Source organism: Pogona vitticeps, chromosome 4, assembly GCF_051106095.1.
Source record: "Pogona vitticeps strain Pit_001003342236 chromosome 4, PviZW2.1, whole genome shotgun sequence".
In the NCBI taxonomy this organism is placed as follows: Eukaryota; Metazoa; Chordata; class Lepidosauria; order Squamata; family Agamidae; genus Pogona; species Pogona vitticeps.
In genome coordinates, this window is record NC_135786.1 from 93,494,673 (window position 1) to 93,515,000 (window position 20,328).

The following is a 20,328-nucleotide window of genomic DNA, read 5'->3' on the forward strand; positions in this document are numbered from 1 at the left end:
TTCGATGACTAGAGATCTGGGGAGAATATTTAGTTTCCAATTTGAGGCCAAACTGTATGTTGCAAACGGAAACTGAAACCTTGTTAGTGTTCCTGATATGTGATCATTCTAGCCAGAAATTTTTTTTCTGAGTAATTGTATTAGCAAATAGAGCCTGTTTTTACGTCTCAATAACTAATCACAAGACAAAAAGTAAATTTACAAACTGCGAAAGGTATGACATGTTCCTGATATAACAAAATGTTTTTTAGCTCCCGAGAAATTCCCCTTTCTAATACCATGCTGTTTGTACGTATAGTTTGGCCCCTACCGGTATTACCAATTGCACCTTTTTACTGTACAATAAATGGCAGCCATTCACTCCTATGCAGAAAAAGCAATGTTTTGCTCTTTCAGTCACTATTGGCGTAAAGGAAATATATACTATTTGTCTCTACTTTTTGCAGCTTCCTCTGGCAGTAATTTCACGTGAGAGTACAGCAAGGGTGAGGGCAATGTCCATGATTCTCTCTACGACTCCGTATAGAGCAGGGGTAGACTGCCTTCATAAGTCCAAAGGGTGCATACAGCAAGGGACATGAAGAGATGTATAGATTCTTCTTCTTCCTGATGTCCATACAAATAGGAGTAGAGGAGCTCTCAGGGTCCCTTCAAAATATAGAAAATTTGCCCTCACATACTGTAGGGCACAAGGGGGCTCTTTTTTATTTATTTATTTATTTTCGTTATTCCTTTTAATTTTATTTTAAATTTTTTAAAAAAAAAATTCTGGAATTCTGTTGATGTTGGTGGGGGCAAAGATGTTTGAAAGCCTTTGCTGAAGTATGTGTGCATGGTGCCTACCCTTGTTATATAATATACATCACCATCACAGTGACTGGGAAAATGCTTGTCAAATATAGCAGCTGTATGTTGTTATTCTATTAGTCAGGGCTTGAAAAATGCACTCGTCCACTTGTCTGTGATGAGTGAAAAATGCTGCTTGACGAGGCACAGCTCCTTCCCTCCCTGCCTCTTTCCCCTCCACCTCTCTCTCTCTCTCTCTCTCTAAGCCTGCAGTCCTCCCCTCCCCACCCACTCCCATTGCAAAACGAAAACTGCTCTCTTCTTGCGGGAAGAGAGTTCGAGCGGCACATAGAGATATAGCTGTGCAGGAGAATGTAGGGTAGTCCCATGCTGGAGAATATGGAGATTTCCTGCTCCCAATTTCAACTGAATGAGGACACATCCTGGGGTGGGTGGGAACCATGGATCCTTAAGAGGCTATGCGCTTTTGCTTTCAGTTTTATTTTTGCTGGAGACATTCAAAAGATAGGCATTAAAAATACAAGCTTCATGACCCCACAGGCATGCAGGTAATAAAGCAAGCCAAGTCTGAGGGTAGATGAACCACCAGGTGGGTAGGTTTCCTGTTCTTCTGAAGCTCCTTAAAATTGCCTCTGTTCTACCAGTTTCTACAGTTAGCTGTGAAAGGGGTTTCAGCCAGATGAATGTGATCAAAAATAAATTCAGATCATGTTTAGAGACTGAAAGCTTAGATGACCTTATGATGGTGAATCTAAATGGACCTCCACTACCACAGTTTAACCCTACTAAAGCCATCGATAAATGGTACAGTGGTGCCCCGGATAGCGACGTTAATCCGTTCCAGGATTAACGTCACTATCCAGAAACATCGCTATACGGAACGTAAAACCCCATAGGAATGTATTAAACTCCGTTTAATGCGTTCGTATGGGGGAAAACTCACGGGTAAGCGAAGATTCCCCATCCGGCCGCCATTTTTGCCGCCTCGGTAAGCGAGGGCAGGGCGCAAAAACGCTGCGGGCAGCCATTTTCTGCACCCGGTGGCCATTTTGGAACCGCCAATCAGCTGTTTTCTAAACATCGCAATGCAAAGATCGGTAAGCAAAACGCTTACCGATCATCGCAATGCGATGTTTTGCCACCTAAAACAGTGGTTCTTAACGTGGGCGATAATGCCCCCCAGGGGGCGATTTCATTTTTCAGGGGGGCGGTAGAACGAAAAGGGGCGGTGTGGGGGCGCTGGAGCAGAAGGGGGCGGTAGGGGGGCGCTGGAGCAAACCAAACCTGTGAAGATGGCTGCAGCCTTTTTACAGTGTGCATGAATATATATATTTTCCTCCCATTTTAATTTAGTTTCAGACTTTTTGTCTTGAAATCTTTAGTTCCTGCATTTGTTTTTATGCCCTTTTTATATTTCTTTTTGCGTCTTAAAATTCAGTTGCAACTAAATCATTAAATGTTACTTTTTGGGGGGCATTTCATTTTCTTGGAATTTAATTTTGTTTTCAGGGGTCATTGGATTTAAGCCTCTTAAATAAATAAATAAATAAATAAATAAATAAATAAATAAATAAATAAATAAATAAATAAATAAATAAATAAATAAATAAATAAATAATCAATCACCGCGGGGAGGGGGCGATGATAACTTCCTCAATGGCTCAAGGGGGCGTTTCTTTCAAAAAGGTTAAGAACCACTGACCTAAAACATCGCAATGCAATCGCATTAGCGATCGCAAAAAACGCGTCGCTATGTGGATTCATCGTTAAACGGTGCACTTGTTAAGCGAGGCACCACTGTACAGTATTTCAGTGTTAAAACTACCACGCGTGTTCAAGGACACAAGTGCAACACCTCTGACAGCAGTGCATTTTCTACTAAGAAGACATGGGTGAATACCATGTATGTAATACAGTTTATTTGGGGTTTGTATGCATTGTTCCATACAAATAAAAGTGAACAAGTGCCTACATTAAATTTGTTGACATAAATTGTAAGGCTATAGTCTGGTCATGCTGACTGGTGAAATTTTTGACTGACTGATGAGACATTTAAAAAAAATTTCCAAGCCCTGCTAATAGTGTATGAGTTCTGAAGACTTACCTTCACAATAAAAGGGTTTTCTGATTCAGTGGTTCAAATGCTCCAAATCAGGAGTAGGTAATGTGTGATCCCACAGTGGTTCCCATCAACCCTAGCCAGCACGTTCAGTACAGTACTTTAGGATGATGGAATTTATATTTCAGTAGCAGCCAGTAGGGTTTCAGATTCTTCTGGGTTGCTGTGCTGTGAACTCCTCTTAGATTTCGGCAGCAATTTGATGTGGAACCTTCTTAACAAAATTCCAAGAATGGTAAGCATTAAGTTTCTTCCAAGTTAGAAAAGAACAACAAAATAAATGGTGTTGTTCTCAAAGGAGTACATCTGCTTGGGTACATTAGAAATATATTATTTAGTTCAAATGCGACAGAGTTTACCAGTATTTAGTATGTTTAGCAAATGCTACATTAAAGATTTATAAAATATAAAGTTGATGCATTCTAACTATTATAAAAATAGCCTGTAAGACTAGTCTCTAGATACCATCTGTGTATTTTAGCAGCTGGCCTCATGTCTGGATTCTGCAAAGTTCTACTTGGATCTGGACTATTCTGCTTTATAACTGTGCTTCCCAGTTCATGCAAGGAGTTTTATATTCTGTGGCACAGGACCAAATTAGGCATTATGGTAGCATAATATTTGGGCAAACTTCTCTAAATTAAGATTGGGACAATTTAAAGCACTGCATGGGCTGGCAAGATTGAGAGCTGGGGGTTGAACCAGCCTCATTCACGCCCGGTGCTGCTTCTCTCCAACTATTTTTCTACTGAAAGCTGTTACTTTTCGCCTCATGAACTTATAAGAATAGATGGGAAAAGCAATTTGGGAAGGAAATGGATGAGTAAGGGTAGGTTCAGTTCTCAGTATCGCCCATGCTTTAATTCAAATTCCCATTTCTCATGTCCTCAGACATAACCATTCTTCTTCATGGCCTCTGTGAATCCACACAAATGGGTTTACTGTGCCTACGCAGGACTTGTTGGAATATTCTAGAGCTTAAAAAACATGTTAGGACATTGCCCCATGGTGTGCATGCTCAGCTCGCCCATTACCTCAGTTCCTTTTAAAGGTAAAGGTTCCCCTTGACAATTTTTGTCCACTCGTGTTCGACTCTAGGGGGTGGTGCTCATCCCCATTTCCAAGCCATAGAGCCAGCGTTTTGTCTGAAGACAATCTTCCGTGGTCACATGGCCAGTGCGACTTAGACACGGAACGCTGTTACCTTCCCACCGAGGTGGTCCCTATTTACCTACTTGCATTTGCATGCTTTCGAACCGCTAGGTTGGCGGGAGCTGGGACAAGCGACGGACACTCACTCCGTTGCGTGGATTCGATCTTACGACTGCTGGTCTTCTGACCCTGCAGCACAGGCTTCTGCGGTTTAGCCCGCAGCGCCACCACGTCCAAGTTCAGTTCCAGTTCCTTTTAGCTGCTGCTAAAATCGGACTTCTTTGAATAGACTTATCATTATTATTATGGTATTCTGGAATCTTGGACTGTTTACGACCATTCTTTCGTCTAACGGCTTAATCGAGCTTCTGATCACTATTAATTCATTACAGTGTGGTATTCTGAAAAATTGGACTTTTTACAACCATTCTTCTGCCTAACGGACCTATCACACTTCTGATTATTCTCCTTGATTATTACCGTATTCTTAATTCTGGACTGATTACGACTACTCTTCTGCTGTACAGATTCATTCAAGCCTTTTATTTAGGACGTTTCGCCGTGAGTTAATTTCTTTATTCTTCCCTCCCATTCACTCCTTCCTGCCCTTTTTTGTGGCCTCCTCAGGCCCTTTCAAATGGTGTGTCTCGTGTGCCAGTAAAATCCCATTCTCCTATGGCCATGACTGCTGCCTATTTTGCTCGGATGAGAGCCACCAAACACAAAACTGTACTGAGTGTAAAAAGCTGCTGAAACCAGCTCTTAAACAATGACTCCATCGCCTCAGATCCCACTTGTGGGAGATATCATTGGCACCAGCCAGTCTGCCAACTAGCCCCACTATGGAGCTCATCCCAATTCCAACAACTTGCTCTGAGTCCTCTATCCCGGTGGTTTCCATGATGTCACTGAGAGCTCCTTCGAAGTCCTCCAAATCGAAATCTCCGTCGGTATCGACATTGACGTTGATATTGAAGACTTCTTCCATTCTGGCCAAAAAAAATCTGGAAAAGATAAGAAAGAAAAGGAAAAGACTAAAAATAAGAAAACCAAACATACCCCTAAGCCACATCAACCCAGGGAACCCCCAGTTGTGCAGTTATCCCTTCTGTCTCCAATTTTGGAGGAATGTTTGAGAGACCCTCCAGACTGAGGCTCTGCCTCTGAAGCGGAACAATCCAGCATCCTTGTTCAGGCTCAAGCATCGGTTTCCATCCTGAGCTTGTCACCCAGTCACGGCCATTCAGAGGTGGATATTCCATCCGACCCGGCCTCGGCCCATTCCAGCCCTGTGTCAACTGGGCGGGCAAACATTGTACATCTCTCAAACTTGGATGCGTTGATCTCGCAATCCCCTCCAAGAAAGAGAACTACAAAACAACACCACATCTCCCCTCCACCACAGTACCGAGAGGTGATATTCATTCCTCGTCCCTCTTGACGTCATGAGATTCATGGGTATGAACAACCACTTTATGATGTCGACTGTTACAGTGACTACCATCGGTATCAATACCAGTAAATTGACCAGGCTGGCATTTCGGACTACCATCAATACCACAAACAAGCTCGTTATGTCTATGGCCCGTCTCATTCATCACCCTCTCCGTCACCATCTCCCATCCGGGGTTGACGCCAAGTCAGCATTGAGCCCATTGCATTGGTATCGAAGTTGAAAAAAATCCAAGCACAGTGTGCCTATTAGTGAGGTACCTCGCCATGGTCAAGGCCCAGCTCGACATAAGTCAACTCATTCGGAATCAACTCGATCTAAGCAATCTTCCATACAGACTTCACAACAGGAGGTCTCCATGCCTGCGTTACGTCCTACTTATCATGTCACTGCTCCTATGGTTTCAGCTTCAAAGCATTGCCATTGTTCACCATCACCAATTCTTTCTGTTTCTAATCAGCCCTCAGTGTCATCAATTTCAGACCAAGATTCTCCTTCTGATTCATCTGAAGAATTTTCATCACATATTCCAATGCCAGATTCCGATGGTGCATATGTGCACCCACCATTGCCATACTTCTTATGCACAACTCATTTTAAGAATGGACAAATCATTGGAATTAAACATTGAGCAATCAGCTCCACCAAAACCTGATTTAATTTTTGAGGACATTAATCAAGAAAAATCACCACCAATAAGTTTGACATTTATCCCGGCTGTGATGAACCTCGTCAAGGAGTCATGGGACAAACCTTCAACATCTCAGCAGATTCCCAGGAAAGTGGAGAACCATTATCACACTCACGGCACTGATACAACATTTATGTTAAAATATCCACCACCTAACTCCATTATCGTCCAATCAAACCAGTCAAGAGCAGGCAACCGTTCCCTGGTGACTCCCATTAATAAAGAAGGAAGAAAAGTAGATGTCCTAGGACAACGTTTATACTCACTGGCATCTTTCATTATGAGGGTCTCCAATTATCAGGCCGCCATGGGTGCCTACCTGAGGCAGCTGTGGAATAAAATTCTGCCTATCCTCCGAGCTGCCCCTGAGGACGTTAGAGCTACAGCCCTCAATACAAATGTTGAAGCCACTGCGCTAGCCAAACAACAACGGCTGGTATCTTGTCACACTGCTGACACCACTTCAAGATCATTAGTTTCTTCCATTGCGCTTCCATGCGTGGTTAAGATCTTCAGGGATCACAGATGATGTTAGATCTACCCTTTGATGGTGCAGGTCTCTTCAACAAAAAGACCAGATGATGTCATGGAGACCTTGCATAAAATTCCCAAGACAGCTCACTTGTATGCCATTCAACAACCTAGGTATTTATTTATTTATTTATTAGATTTTTACCCCGCCCCTCTAGACGATGTCCATTCGGGGCGGCTTACATCGATAAAAACACATCAATATAACATGCATAAAATCACAAAAAATACAATTATAGCCATTAAATTCTAAACGAGATATTACCAGGATGGCATGACTTAAAAAGAGAGAAAAAAGGAAATTTTATATAAGAGAGAGAGAGAGAGAGGGAGGGAAGGAGGGAGGGAGGGAGGGAGAGGGAGAGGGAGAGGGAATTGGGAAGACGCACTGCTTTACCTGCTTCCACCCATTCCACTCATCCAAAGGCCAATAATCAGGATCCGTCAACTGGATCGAAGTGCCACATTAATAGCACTGTGGTGGCCCCGTCAACCATGGTTCACCACTCTCAGGACCATGCCCCCCAAATATCTCAGGTTACCACTTCAACCTTCTCTAATCACTCAGGACGAGGGTCAGATTTGCCATCGATGTTAAAAGTCTATATTTCTGCAATAGTTTCTTACCAGCCTGAAGGATCTGAAGCTTCCCATTTATTCTCTCATACCACGTTAAAGAGATTTTTAAGAGGAGTGAGAATTGTGCATCCACCTGTTCGACCTCCACTTTCCCAGTGGTCTCTTCAGGTTGTCCTTCGTGCATTTGCTCACCCTCCGTTTGAGCCTACAGCTTCTGCAAACCTCAAACTCCTTTCCATTAAAACTTTGTTCCTTGTAGTGATAACATCTGCACGCCGAGCAAGTGAACTGGCTGCTCTTTGAGCCAATGACCCATGTATTCAATTTTTCCCTGATAAGGTTCTGTTATCCAGATGTGTCGTTCCTCCCCAAAGTGATCTCTGATTTCCATGTCAATCAACCTTTGATTCTCCCAATGTTCTTTCCCAATCCATCTTTTGCTGTTGAGCACATGCTCCACTCCCTTGATGTTCACCGTGCCCTGGCATTTTATCTTTCCAGAAGCAAGGACTTCCATGTTTCTCTCAGATTTTTTGTCTGTTTTCATGGCCCACGAAAAGGTTCTCCTGCCTCCTCACAGACACTCTCAAAGTCGATTGTCTCGACCATTACAGTGGCTTATGAATTGGCAGGCAAGACTCCACCAGAGGTGCTGAAGGCACACTCCACTAGAGCAATGGCAATGTCTACAGCTTTGTTGTGTGGTGTTAAAGTTTCTGACATCTGTTGAGCAGCCACTTGGTCTACACCCTCGACGTTTGTAACACACTATTGTCTCAATGTCAGGGCCAAAAAGGAAGCAAGTTTCGGAAGAGCTGTGCTGACTTCATTGTTGGTGTGATGGCCCTCCTTCTGGTAAGTGAGCTTGCTAGTCACCCATTTGTGTGGATTCACAGAGGCCACGAAGAAGCAAGAGAGTTTACTTACCTGTAACCATGGTTCTTCAAGTGCCCCTCTGTGAATCCATACATTCTGCCCAGCCTCCATGCTGTCCGTCACTTGTTGTCTTGAGCTTTATGGGGGTCAGAGGTTTTGACAGTGGTGGACATTTGGAACTGAGGCAATGGACGGGCGGAGCATTTGCACCACGGGGCAACGTCCTACTAACATGTTTTAAAGCTCTAGAATATTCCAAGAAGCCCTGCGCAGGCGCAGTAATCCCATTTGTGTGGATTCACAGAGGACCACTCAAAGAACCATGGTTGCAGGTAATTAACCTCTCTTCACACATAAGATCTGTGGCTATAATGGTGGCAGTGATAGCTGAAGTACTTTGAGGTGAAACAATCCTAAAGTGGTGGGAAGGATTATATAACTACAGGCTGCAGTTGTGTGTGAATAAATGTGCATCTGGATGTGCTGTTTTGCGTGTGTGCCCACAGAGAAAATGTGCACATTAGGGAAATCTATAAAAGATCTATGACAACGAAACAGCGTTCCTTCTTAAACACCCCCAACCCAACTCTATTATCAGAGACGCCTCTCAGATAAAAACCAGAGGGCATTGTAACACCACCCTGATTAACGGAGATGATCAAAAGATGGCTGCATTAGAGAGGAGGATACACTTGATGGCAGCTCTAGGCATAAGGATTGCCAAATTATCAGGGTGCCATAGGAGCATACCAGAGGTTTCTCTGGGATAAAATCTAATTAACAGTCTACCAGACAAAAAGATAGTTCCAGCAGTCACTTTTCTCCAAGCAACAATGTCTCTCGCTAGCAAACACTCTCTGTGCAATATTCAATTGAATATGCTACCAAAAAAACATGTCAGGGCAGGGATTCTGAGTCATTTTGCCTGGTTGTGTTTGGCTGGTCTTTCCAAGGATACGAGGGCAAGAATAGAAGACCTCCCCTTTAATGGGGAAGGTCTCTTCAAAGAAAGAACAGATGACATAATGGAAAAACCTACACATAACGAAGAATACCACCAAGAGAAGGGGTTTTTATTCACCATACCAGCAGAGACAATAAAAACAACATTGGAGGTGACTTTATCCTTTTTTATCAACAAAGTTCTCATTGAGTTGTCAGAGACCCCTGCCAGAGCCAAAAGTTGAATGGTTGTGTAGTAGCCATTTTAAATTGCATTTGCAGTGCAGAGAAGCAGTCTTCATGGGATATGATATAGTGATTTTTTTGAAATTCTTGAAAGATGCTAGGGTTTAGAGTTTGTTTCAGTAGTTTCTGTAATTCATTAAGCCCCTGTTTTAAAAAGTTAATATTTTAATACCTGGGTACCGCTTTACATATAATTTGGTCAATATTTAACTAAGCATTTGATGCTGACCCTGTCCGCATGTCAAGCTGTGCTGCTTGGTTTATGTAAGCCAGTGGTTCTTAACCTTGGGTTACTCAGGTGTTTTTGAACTGCAACTCCCAGAAACCCCAGCCAGCACATCTGGTGGTGAAAGCTTCTGGGAGTTGCAGTCCAAAAACACCCGAGTAACCCAAGGTTAAGAACCACTGATGTAAGCTATGGCTTGTTGCTTTAGCCACAAACTGTTCTAAAGATGAGCAAACAAAGCACAGTTTGTTTTTAGCTTTTTTAATCTGTTTCTATATTCATTTGTGGTCCTATCCTTTTTGTCAGCTCCTCCTTCCAAGGTAGTGTTTGTGGGGAAAAATGCAGCAAGGGACAAATTGGAGTTCTGCTTACAACCATAAAGATAAACCATGATTTAAACAAGCCAGAGTTTATATGCCAGTATGTATGTATGTATGTATGTATGTATGTATGTATGTATGTATGTATGTATGTATGTATGTATGTATGTAGGTAGGTAGGTAGGTAGGTAGGTAGGTAGGTAGGTAGGTAGGTAGGTAGGTAGGTAGGTAGGTAGGTAGGTAGGTAGGTAGGTAGGTAGGTAGGTAGGCAGGCAGGCAGGCAGGCAGGCAGGCAGGCAGGCAGGCAGGCATGTACGTACGTACGTACGTACGTACGTACATACGTACGTACGTACGTACGTATGTATGTATGTATGTATGTATGTATGTATGTATGTATGTATGTATGTATTTGCTTGCTTGCTTGCTTGCTTGCTTGCTTGCTTGCTTGCTTGCTTGCTTGCTTTATATCCCGCCCATCTGGTATATTCTACCACTCTGGGCGACTTCCAATACAACATATATACATTAAAATGGCACAAGAGCATTGCAAAACAATCAGTAACAAATGCAGTGCAAAAATATAGTAAATAATAAATAGTAAGGAATTAAAGAGAGTCAAGTGTTGACAGGAGGTAAGGCCTGAGTGTACATCCATGTTTTTAATTGGCTTTTAAAATTATGGCTTTTAGCTCTGCGTCTCAGCTGGTTAAAAAGCAACCATTTTTAATGGGGATGGATTTAAAATTCATTGAAATAAAATTCAGTAAACCACAGCATATCTTAGTGTTGGATGCCTATGTTTAACTGTTTATTCAGTTAAATGAATGCTGCACCATGATAAATATACTTATTCTTCAGTTCAGTAGGTACACTTGATTTTTGTTACTAGAATTAGGTTCACTTTCTTTTATGCTACAAATAAACAGTTTGGAAACATTCTCCTGGCAGTTATAGATGAATAAATCCTGTGCTCTTTTGAAGAGAAGCATTTTTTTAAAAAAAGTAACTAAATACAACTAGATGTAGTCATTAATGGATGTGACATGGGGGAAACCATGGATATGTCGAAATGATCGTATTGTTCCATTTAATGGCTGTACAGTAATCCACTAGTAAGTCACAACTAGTGTAGGCCTACTGAATCATTGGAGATTTGGTGAGTCAACCCTTCTGTAAGTTCCATTGATCCAATCAGCCTACTCTGATTGCAACTTACTACTGGATTTCAGCCAATGTCAGAACTTTACTGTAGGGAATCAATTCTGAATAGTTTTTGCATACCACTTGTTTGGATTGACATTTTTGATTTTTGGTTCTTAAGAGCTGCTTTAGAGAAAAGGAGGACCTTGTTGTTGCTATTAGATTTTTTGGTGTGATTGCTACGTAAGACTATTCATTAATGTTCTTCTGGAAGGTTGCTGTCTGAACCAGTCTTTCCTAACATCGTGCATTCAGATACATGGAAATTGTCCAAGATAACTTGGAGGCCACCAAGTTGGGAAAGGTTGGTAGAAGAGACAGGAGCAATTTACAGGTGCTATTTATTTACAAACTAGTTGGCCCTTTCCTGTGATATAGGAAGTAATATTTCTTTACTGGCAATGTTGTATCTGTAGCATGCTGCAAAACCATCTGGTCTTGAAAGCAGAGGACATTTTATTCACAGCAGTAAAAAGGAAATTGCTATAGTATAAGTATGTGAATTGAAACGGTGAGCAAACATCTAATGTTCAGATCCTGTACTCATATAGCACATAAAAATAAAGACTAGGTAAGTTCATTTTGTTTCAAAATTAAAATCATGTAATTGCAAGTCTGTCTTACACAGGTTTCTTCTTTTTTTATAAATGGTGGCAGGGTGATATGATTGTGAACAAAAATGATCAGTTGTTTCTTTCAAAACTTTCCACTTTTACTATTGAAAAGAAAACATATTTTCCACTTCATTTGCAGAATATCCTGGCTCTGAACCCTCGCAAACAAACTCATGCATCTTTGAATTCAACTGCAACAAAGAGATATGAGAGAAAGCACTGGAAAAGGAATGCAGACAAAAACTGTTCAGTAAGTATCACATTTGTTTTTGGAAAAAAATTGTTATGTCATGGAGAAGTTCTTTAAGTGTGCACCAGTAAGTCTCACTTCTAAGATTCATTCAGATATCACATCCCTGATTGTCCAAAGGGTGGTTTGTGATCCTGATCTGAACATCGCACTGAAGTGGTTTGGATGACATAGGATATCAAGGTTCCGTCTAAGGCGCGCAGCTGCACAAGCGACTCCTCCTCCCTCCACACAGAATTCCTCTTCCTCTAAACACCCACAACAATCGTTGACAGCTCCTTGGTTCCAGTCACGATGGAACCCCACATGGTGTGTGTGTGTGTGGAGATACATGCGAGAGGGACGGAGCTCCACTCAGCAGCTCTGAAAATTAGAGGTAACATGATGGGACATGGAAGTCTCAACTGTATCTGGCAGGAGACTGTTTTTTTGAGTCCTGTATTAAGACAAATGCAAGAGGGCAAGAATGAGCACAATGCAGTCATTCCCAATCTGTAGTTTTCAGGACAAAGAACGAAATATAAATTCAGCCGTAGTTCAATATCTTGCTGATTTAAGCTGCCGCTTAGGTTCTTCAACCTTATTGTGAACCTGATTATTATGATATCCTCAAAAGGTGAGCTCAGATACAAAAGCAGCTTAATGGAGGTGGGCCAGATGATGGCTTGTGGACTGTACTACTACTTTTTTTTTAAAGAAACTAGAATCATTGGTATCTACCAATTGGAGCCTGGTATAAAAGTTATTCACTTAGAATTGAAGAATTCTAAATGCATGAATTTGACTATCACTACTAAATGGTTCATATAATCCTTCCATACAAACAAAGAAAGAACAAACTCCAGGTTACCTCACATGTTCTTCATTTAAGAAGTATATTTATAGACGGAAATGCCCTTTTGTTGCACCAGACATTGAACAATAAGGTGTAAAATATTCTTGCCAGTCTGTTAGAAACCACCTAGAGAAGTAACTACCAATAAATCCAGACCTACCTTCTGTCCATCCCTGGTTTAAATTATGCTCCTTCTCTTTTTGGCTCCCACGATAAACTTCTCTGATTATGCCTCCCTTTCCCTCTCTAACCACCTTTGGGTGACGTTTATTACTTTTACTGTCTTAGGTCCCATTATTATTTTTGATTTGTTCCTTTTCAGTGTTTTACCGTGAGTACTTCCAGATAAGGAGACCTGTAGAAGATTTCTTATTCTATGTGAAAAGAAGTCATACAAATGGCAAAGCTCCATCCAGCTCAAAAAACATCCAGTTCAATTGTGCCTAATATTTCGACTTGCTCAATTTTTGTTATAAAGCACACCCTAGAATTATTTTAAATGTTCTCCAAACATTTCCAAGACCCTGTGAGAGATGGATTCAGCCACCACTATATAACGTCAGGAGATGTGTGTACGTGTGTAACTCCTATTGCCACCTTTGGAATGGCAACATGCTTGATGGGAGTGGATGGGAGAGCGAGACACTGAGCCATTTTCAAATGTCCGTGGGGAATGTACATTTGAAGATGTTATGTTTGAGTGTGCAACAATGTGCACAGATTCTCATGCTAAAACACCAGCATGTCACACAGAAAGCTTCAGGTTTAGCCTTTTATTAATGTAATATTTTTTTTAAAATGTAGCTATATTGTGCTTGTTGTGGGTTTTTCGGGCTCTTTGGCCGTGTTCTGAAGGTTGTTCTTCCTGATGTTTCGCCAGTCTCTGTGGCCGGCATCTTCAGAGGACAGCAGGTTGCTGTCCTCTGAAGATGCCGGCCACAGAGACTGGCGAAACGTTAGGAAGAACAACCTTCAGAACATGGCCAAAGAGCCTGAAAAACCCACAACAACCATTAGATCCTGGCTGTGAAAGCCTTCGCGAATACATTGTAGCTATATTCCTCGTAAGTTCAGTGCTTTACCTCTTTGGTGAAATACCTGGTGTACTTTAGCACCAAAAGTGCTGCTCAAAATTTTTTACTTATGGTAGCAGACATTTCTCTCCTCCCCCTCCCCCTCCACTACTACTTTAGCTTAACACTAATTGGAGATATGTATGTAGGCAGAACTACTTCTACGAATTCTTGGCCTTTTTAAATGCACAACTATTCCACCAATATTTGGTGTAATTTATAAAAGGCTATCAAAGGGAAGTAATTTGACATTTGACACTTTGAACTGATGTCTGTTTGGAGCTTCACTTTTTTCTCATTTTTTTCTCAAACTTTAAAGGACCAACTGCGTCATTTGTGGGAAATGCTTTAGAAAATACTATAGTGATTATGGAATTTGGTGAACTGCCTTTCAAATACTGTACTTTGTGTGTACATGGTTATATAATTTGCTGGATTGTCTTTTAAGTAGCATTTTTGTATGTGTATGTGTTAGAGCAAATACATCTGCTCCTTTTCATTTCTTACTTATCACTAGAGATATAGTCCTGACTTGTTTTCCCATTATACAGTAAACGAGCCAATCCAAGGATTTTTCCTGTTGCTGTGAGATGATGTTTTTTCTGGTCTTGAAGAGTTTTTTTGCATTTTTAGGATTGATTTTTTGTAAATCACAAAGTTAAAAATTGCAGTGAGTAAAGTGTTGTTGGCCCAGTCTATTAAAAGAAATAGGGTTGAAGGGTTCGTTTGTGTCCTTGTGTTTGCTCAGCCTGTCCTGTACAGTAGATGGATTTTTTTTTTTGTATCTTGTGGAAAATATATAGAAAAAATGCACTTGGTGTCTTGTAGGGGAGATCTCATGCAGGGGTTTGAAAATATTTTTTCAGATATAATTTTTATTAATTTCCAAACAATTGAAAAAAACAACTACTCGTGCAGGAGTTAGAAAATCTTTGACAGGGTGTTTTGCCATGTTGAGACAGCTTAGACTGACTGAAGTTGAGACATTTGTGAAATTCAAGGTTATTTTTTTTTTAAAAAAAATCCCTTAGATCTAGAGAATCATTTTCAAGATGACTGTGTGCCCCCAATAAAAGTAATTAATGTGTTATAATAAAGATTGAGTAACACATGCTAAAATCTGATGCTGACACTGCGTAGCTGGCAATGTTTGTAAAAAGCTGCTGGCATAACTGGCTTCCTAAGCAAGTGAGTTTTTGATGGGGGATTTTTGCTCTGCTTGCCTGTTCGTTTTCCACTTATATTGCATCTGAAGTCGATGGGAATTGCAGGTTCTTATGCTCTCTGAGGATTTTGTTCAAAAGCCTTAAGAACAAACTAAATTCTTTTGATTATCTGCTACACTTTCCAAGTTGTTTGTATTTCTCTTGGTTGTATGTATAGTTGAAAGTGTTTATTGACTCTGCTTAGATTAAAGCTTGAACGACTAATACGCTAGGTTTGAATTCACAGTTGACTATAAAAATTTAGATAAATCCAGTTAGGAATAGTAATGTTTAAGGTTATTTTTCTTTTTAAAGCTTGAATCACAAAATAAACTGAAATTTTATTCACTTAACTTTGTTCTAGCTGCTACATATATGAAGAGAGATATATGAACTCCCAAGTGATTTTGGTCTGTTTTAGCAGTGTAAAGAAGCTTGCCTTCTGATGGTTGTTTTGCAGAATTTATAAGTTTTGATTTTGTGTTCTTTGGAGGTGAAAATACAGAAGACAATCTTGTAATAGACTCTGAAAAGGATTTTAGCTGCAAGGATTCCAGTTTAGGTGAATGGGAATGTATACTGTTTCTAGGCAACACTATACCACCATGGATGACAATTTTGAGAAAATTCTGCTTGGATACTTTTAGTAGAAGCTGAATGTTTGTATATAAATATGTTAGTCATTTTAATAATACAGATATAGATACTTAAACAGAGCTTTAGTCAAGGTTTTTCTGGATTATTTTGTTAGCCACTCTATAAGTGTGTATACACAGACTCTTACACACAACACAGTTTCAATAGAAGGCTAAAGAGAGAAACAGAAATAGGAGGTGTTGTTGTTGTTTAGTCGTTTAGTCGTGTCCGACTCTTCGTGACCCCATGGACCAGAGCACGCCAGGCCCTCCTATCTTCCACTGCCTCCCGGAGTTGTGTCAAATTCATGTTGGTTGCTTCGCAGACACTGTCCAGCCATCTCATCCTCTGTCGTCCCCTTCTCCTCTTGCCGTCACACTTTCCTAATATCAAGGTTTTTTCCAAGGAGTCTTCTCTTTTCATGAGATGGCCAAAGTACTGGAGCCTCAGCTTCAGGATCTGTCCTTCCAGGGAGCACTCAGGGTTGATTTCCTGCAGAATTGATAGGTTTGTTCTCCTTGCAGTCCAGGGGATTCTCAAGAGCCTCCTCCAACACCACAATTCAAAGGCATCAGTTCTTCAGCGGTCTGCTTTCTTTATGGTCCAGCTCTCACTTCCATACATCACGACAGGAAAAACCATAGCTTTGACTATTCGGACTTTTGTTGGCAAGGTGATGTCTCTGCTTTTCAAGATGCTGTCAAGATTTGTCATCGCCTTTTTCCCAAGAAGCAGGTGTCTTTTAATTTCGTGGCTGCTGTCTCCATCTGCGGTGATCATGGAGCCCAGGAAAATAAAATCCGTCACTGCCTCCATATATTCCCCTTCTATTTCCCAGGAGGTGATGGGACCAGTGGCCATGATCTTAGTTTTTTTGATGTTGAGTTTCAGACCGTTTTTTGCACTCTCCTCTTTCACTCTCATTACAAGGTCCTTTAATTCCTCCTCACTTGCTGATATCAGAGTGGTATCAGCTGCATATCGGAGGTTGTTGATATTTCTTCCAGCAATCTTAATTCCGGTTTGGGATTCCTCCAGTCCAGCCTTCCGCATGATGTATTCTGCATATAAGTTAAATAAGCTAGCTGACAATATACAGCCTTGTCGTACTCCTTTCCCATTTTTGAACCAATCAGTTTTTCCATATCCAATTCTAACTGTTGCTTCCTGTCCCACATATAGGTTTCTCAGGAGATGGATAAGGTGGTCAGGCACTCCCATTTCTTGAAGGACTTGCCATAGTTTGCTGTGGTCCACACAGTCAAAGGCTTTTGCATAGTCAATGAAGCAGAAGTAGATATTTTTCTGGAACGCTCTGGCTTTTTCCATAATCCAGTGCAAGTTAGCAATTTGGTCTCTAGTTCCTCTGCTTCTTCGGAATCCAGCTTGTACTTCTGGGAGTTCTCGGTCCACATACTGCTGAAGCCTACCTTGGAGGATTTTGAGCATAACCTTGCTAGCGTGTGAAATGAGTGCAATTGTACGGTAGTTGGAGCATTCTTTGGCACTGCCTTTCTTTGGGATTGGGATGTAGACTGATCTTTTCCAATCCTCTGGCCACTGTTGGGTTTTCCAAACTTGCTGGCATATTGCATGTAGCACCTTAACAGCATCATCTTTCAAGATTTTAAATAGTTCAACTGGAATGCCATCACCTCCACTGGCCTTGTTGTTAGCCAGGCTTTCTAAGGCCCACTTGACTTCACTCTCCAGGATGTGTGGCTCAAGGTCAGCAACTACATTGTCTGGGTTGTCCGGGATATCCACATCTTTCTGATATAATTTTTCTGTGTATTCTTGCCACCTCTTCTTGATGTCTTCTGCTTCTGTTAGGTCTCTACCATTTTTGTCCTTTATCATGTCCATCCTTGCGCAAAATGTTCCTCTAATGTCTCCAGTTTTCCTGAACAGATCTCTTGTTTTTCCTTTTCTGTTATTTTCCTCTATTTCTTTGCATTGTTCATTTAAGAAGGCCCTCTTGTCTCTCCTTGCTATTCTTTGGAAGTCTGCATTCAATTTTCTGTAACTTTCCCTATCTCCCTTGCATTTTGCTTCCCTTCTTCTCTCTGCTATTTCTAAGGCCTCGTTGGACAATAGGAGGTAGAAAACCTTTATTAATGAGTTAATGGGTTTTAGACAATAAGTTAAAGAGAATAATGGCACCTCTGGGCTATTGCAGAGCCCCTTCCTCTTGTCTTCTGATACTGCCACGAAGAAGAGTTTGGAAGATTTTGCTTCTATTTTGGTTTAGCGGCAACCTGCTGTGTCTCCTTAAGTGAGAGAAACTATGGATAATTTTAACCGCAGTTGAAAAGTGTTTGACCAACCTAAAAGCAATCCCAGGTGGCCTATTGATGGAACTGTAGTATAAAAAGTAATCTAGGAAAAGTAATAAAGAATTAGAAAAGGCCATATAGTCCTTACACAATTCAAATGCAAAAGAAGGCAATACCTTTATTGTGTGTGTTTGTGTGTGTGTGTGTGTGTGTGTGTGTGTGTGTTCTGTGTCATCAAGTTGGAACTGACTTACAGTGACCCTAATAGGACTTTCAAGGTAGTTGAGATATTTAAGAAGTGGTTTCTCCAGTTCCACACCCCCAGTGAATTTCCATGTCCAAGTGGGGATTTGAAACCTGTTCTCCAGAGTCCTAGTCCATCACTCTATCCACTACACTGCACGGGGAATTCAATAACTTTATTAAATAAATTGGCTTCTCCTAACAGGTAGCCTGAATTTTAATCCTGATGTTCTGATGGAAGCTTGCCACTTTTTCCCAAATAGGAACCTTGGCAATGGGGGGCAAGGGAGGGGAAATGAAGATGATCTGGCAGTTCTTTGTTTGAAGAATTGGGAGGAGAAATCCAACTAACTGCTACCTGAGGTGAAGTTTGAAACCACACTCCCAGTGCCATTTGCAGCTTGTTTTTGCACTAGCCACAGTGAAAATTAAGTAATGTTAAAAGACAGGAGTGGTAAATGCTTTTCAGCCCAATGATGAATTACAATCTGGGAAGTGTTTCAAAGACTGTATTCCAACAGTAGTGAGGACTAAGGACTAGTTATAAGTCATAACCATTTTGCAACATCTTTAAGGTATGCAAAACCTTTATAGTCTGTAAACCAAAGTGCCGCTAGCTAGAGCTCCCATTTCATGCACTGCTATCATGATTGGAAAAGTGCGGCTTCTATACTTCCAGGGCTGCAAAACAGAGGTCTTTGCATTACTAAATCTTCATAGGCTTTTAAGTACGCATGTTTGTCCAGTGTGTTTGGGCAGCGCTAGATAACCACAACATCATGTGGTGTCTCTTATGCTTTGTTTGGATGGGACAACCTTTGTAATGCCCAACTTTCTTTCTTTCACAAGTGGCAAACCTTGCAAGAGAAGCTTGTGCTTCACTCTCAATTTCTTGCTTGCCACATTAAGACTGAGCTTTTTGAGTAGCTCACAAACTCTTAATAGCAACAGGAGACTCTGGAGCACATTCTGTTGTTTTTCCCCTGTGGGTGCGGGAGGCTTAGAAGGATTGCTAGAGCTGGCAGAGCTAAGTGGAAACACAAGCTCCCTGGACGACTGTCCACAATAAAGACAGAATGGAGAAAGACAAAAGAAGAGAAGTCAAAAACACAAAGGTTAACATGGAAGCGTCAGCTCTGGCTGTTTTTCTGCTGTTGCTACTATTTATTTGGAAGCATGTTTCTGCATCTTGGTTTGGTGTGAAGTAATCCAGAACATTATGCTGTACGGAGGACCAAGCTGTAAATCGAATATTCACAAAATTATTTTAGAAGCTTTTAAGAAGATGTAGTAAAGATTTTTTTAAAATGTTGTAATTTATTGTTTTTTGATTTGCATGTTTTAAACTTCTTTTGAATCACTTTGCATGCCATATGACCAAAAAGGTATTATAGAAATAAAGGAAGTAAAACAAAGCAAATCAAAAACAACACAGAGAGACAGTGTTTACATTCTTCACTATCTTTGCTAGGCTTGTGGTTTCTGCTTATTTCTTAAGATCTGATAGTGATTCTGATTTGAAGCCTAGCTTTTCTAATTGAAGGACAGGGAGAAATAATGGGACTGTTTCCTTCCCACTGGCCTCCATAATAGCCTATCATTAGAGCCAGAAAGACAAATAAGTGTGCCTCCAGATAGATGTCTCCTACTGGTACCGGTACACAATAGTGCATGTATTCTGACTTTCTCTTCTTAAAGACTCTTCTGTTGTAAGAGATAAGATGTGGTAAAGAATGATGGAGTGGTTCTCTCTAGAAGAGAAAAAAAATGTCTGAATACCTGTGGGAATTGCAGGACTGAGGCAGGACTATTGCTTAGTGGAAGCGCCTTAAATTGTGTTCATTTGGAAGCACCTTTACTTGTGTTAATGAGATGATATGGTACTCTGTAATCAGGATAATTCAGCTACTTCTTGCTAGGAACAGACTAAGATGTGGCAAAATGCCCCCCAAATCAAGCTGTGCAGTACCTAGGAATGTGAAAGAATTTCACCACTTTCTTGATTTCAGACAAGACAAGCTGTCTTGACTTGGCAAGGCATTCCATTAAGA

The 20,328-nt window shown here is 41.0% G+C and overlaps 1 protein-coding gene across 2 annotated transcripts in view; it reads left to right on the forward strand.

The window, feature by feature from the left end:
* The window catches only part of DPYD (dihydropyrimidine dehydrogenase), a 623,728-nt gene that overhangs the window by 48,738 nt on the left and 554,662 nt on the right, over window positions 1–20,328 (forward strand). For both annotated transcript variants that reach the window (XM_020801233.3, XM_072997958.2), the window contains exon 2: window positions 11,899–12,009. In XM_020801233.3, the coding sequence (XP_020656892.3) occupies window positions 11,899–12,009 (111 nt within the window). The remainder of the gene's footprint in view (window positions 1–11,898; window positions 12,010–20,328) is intronic.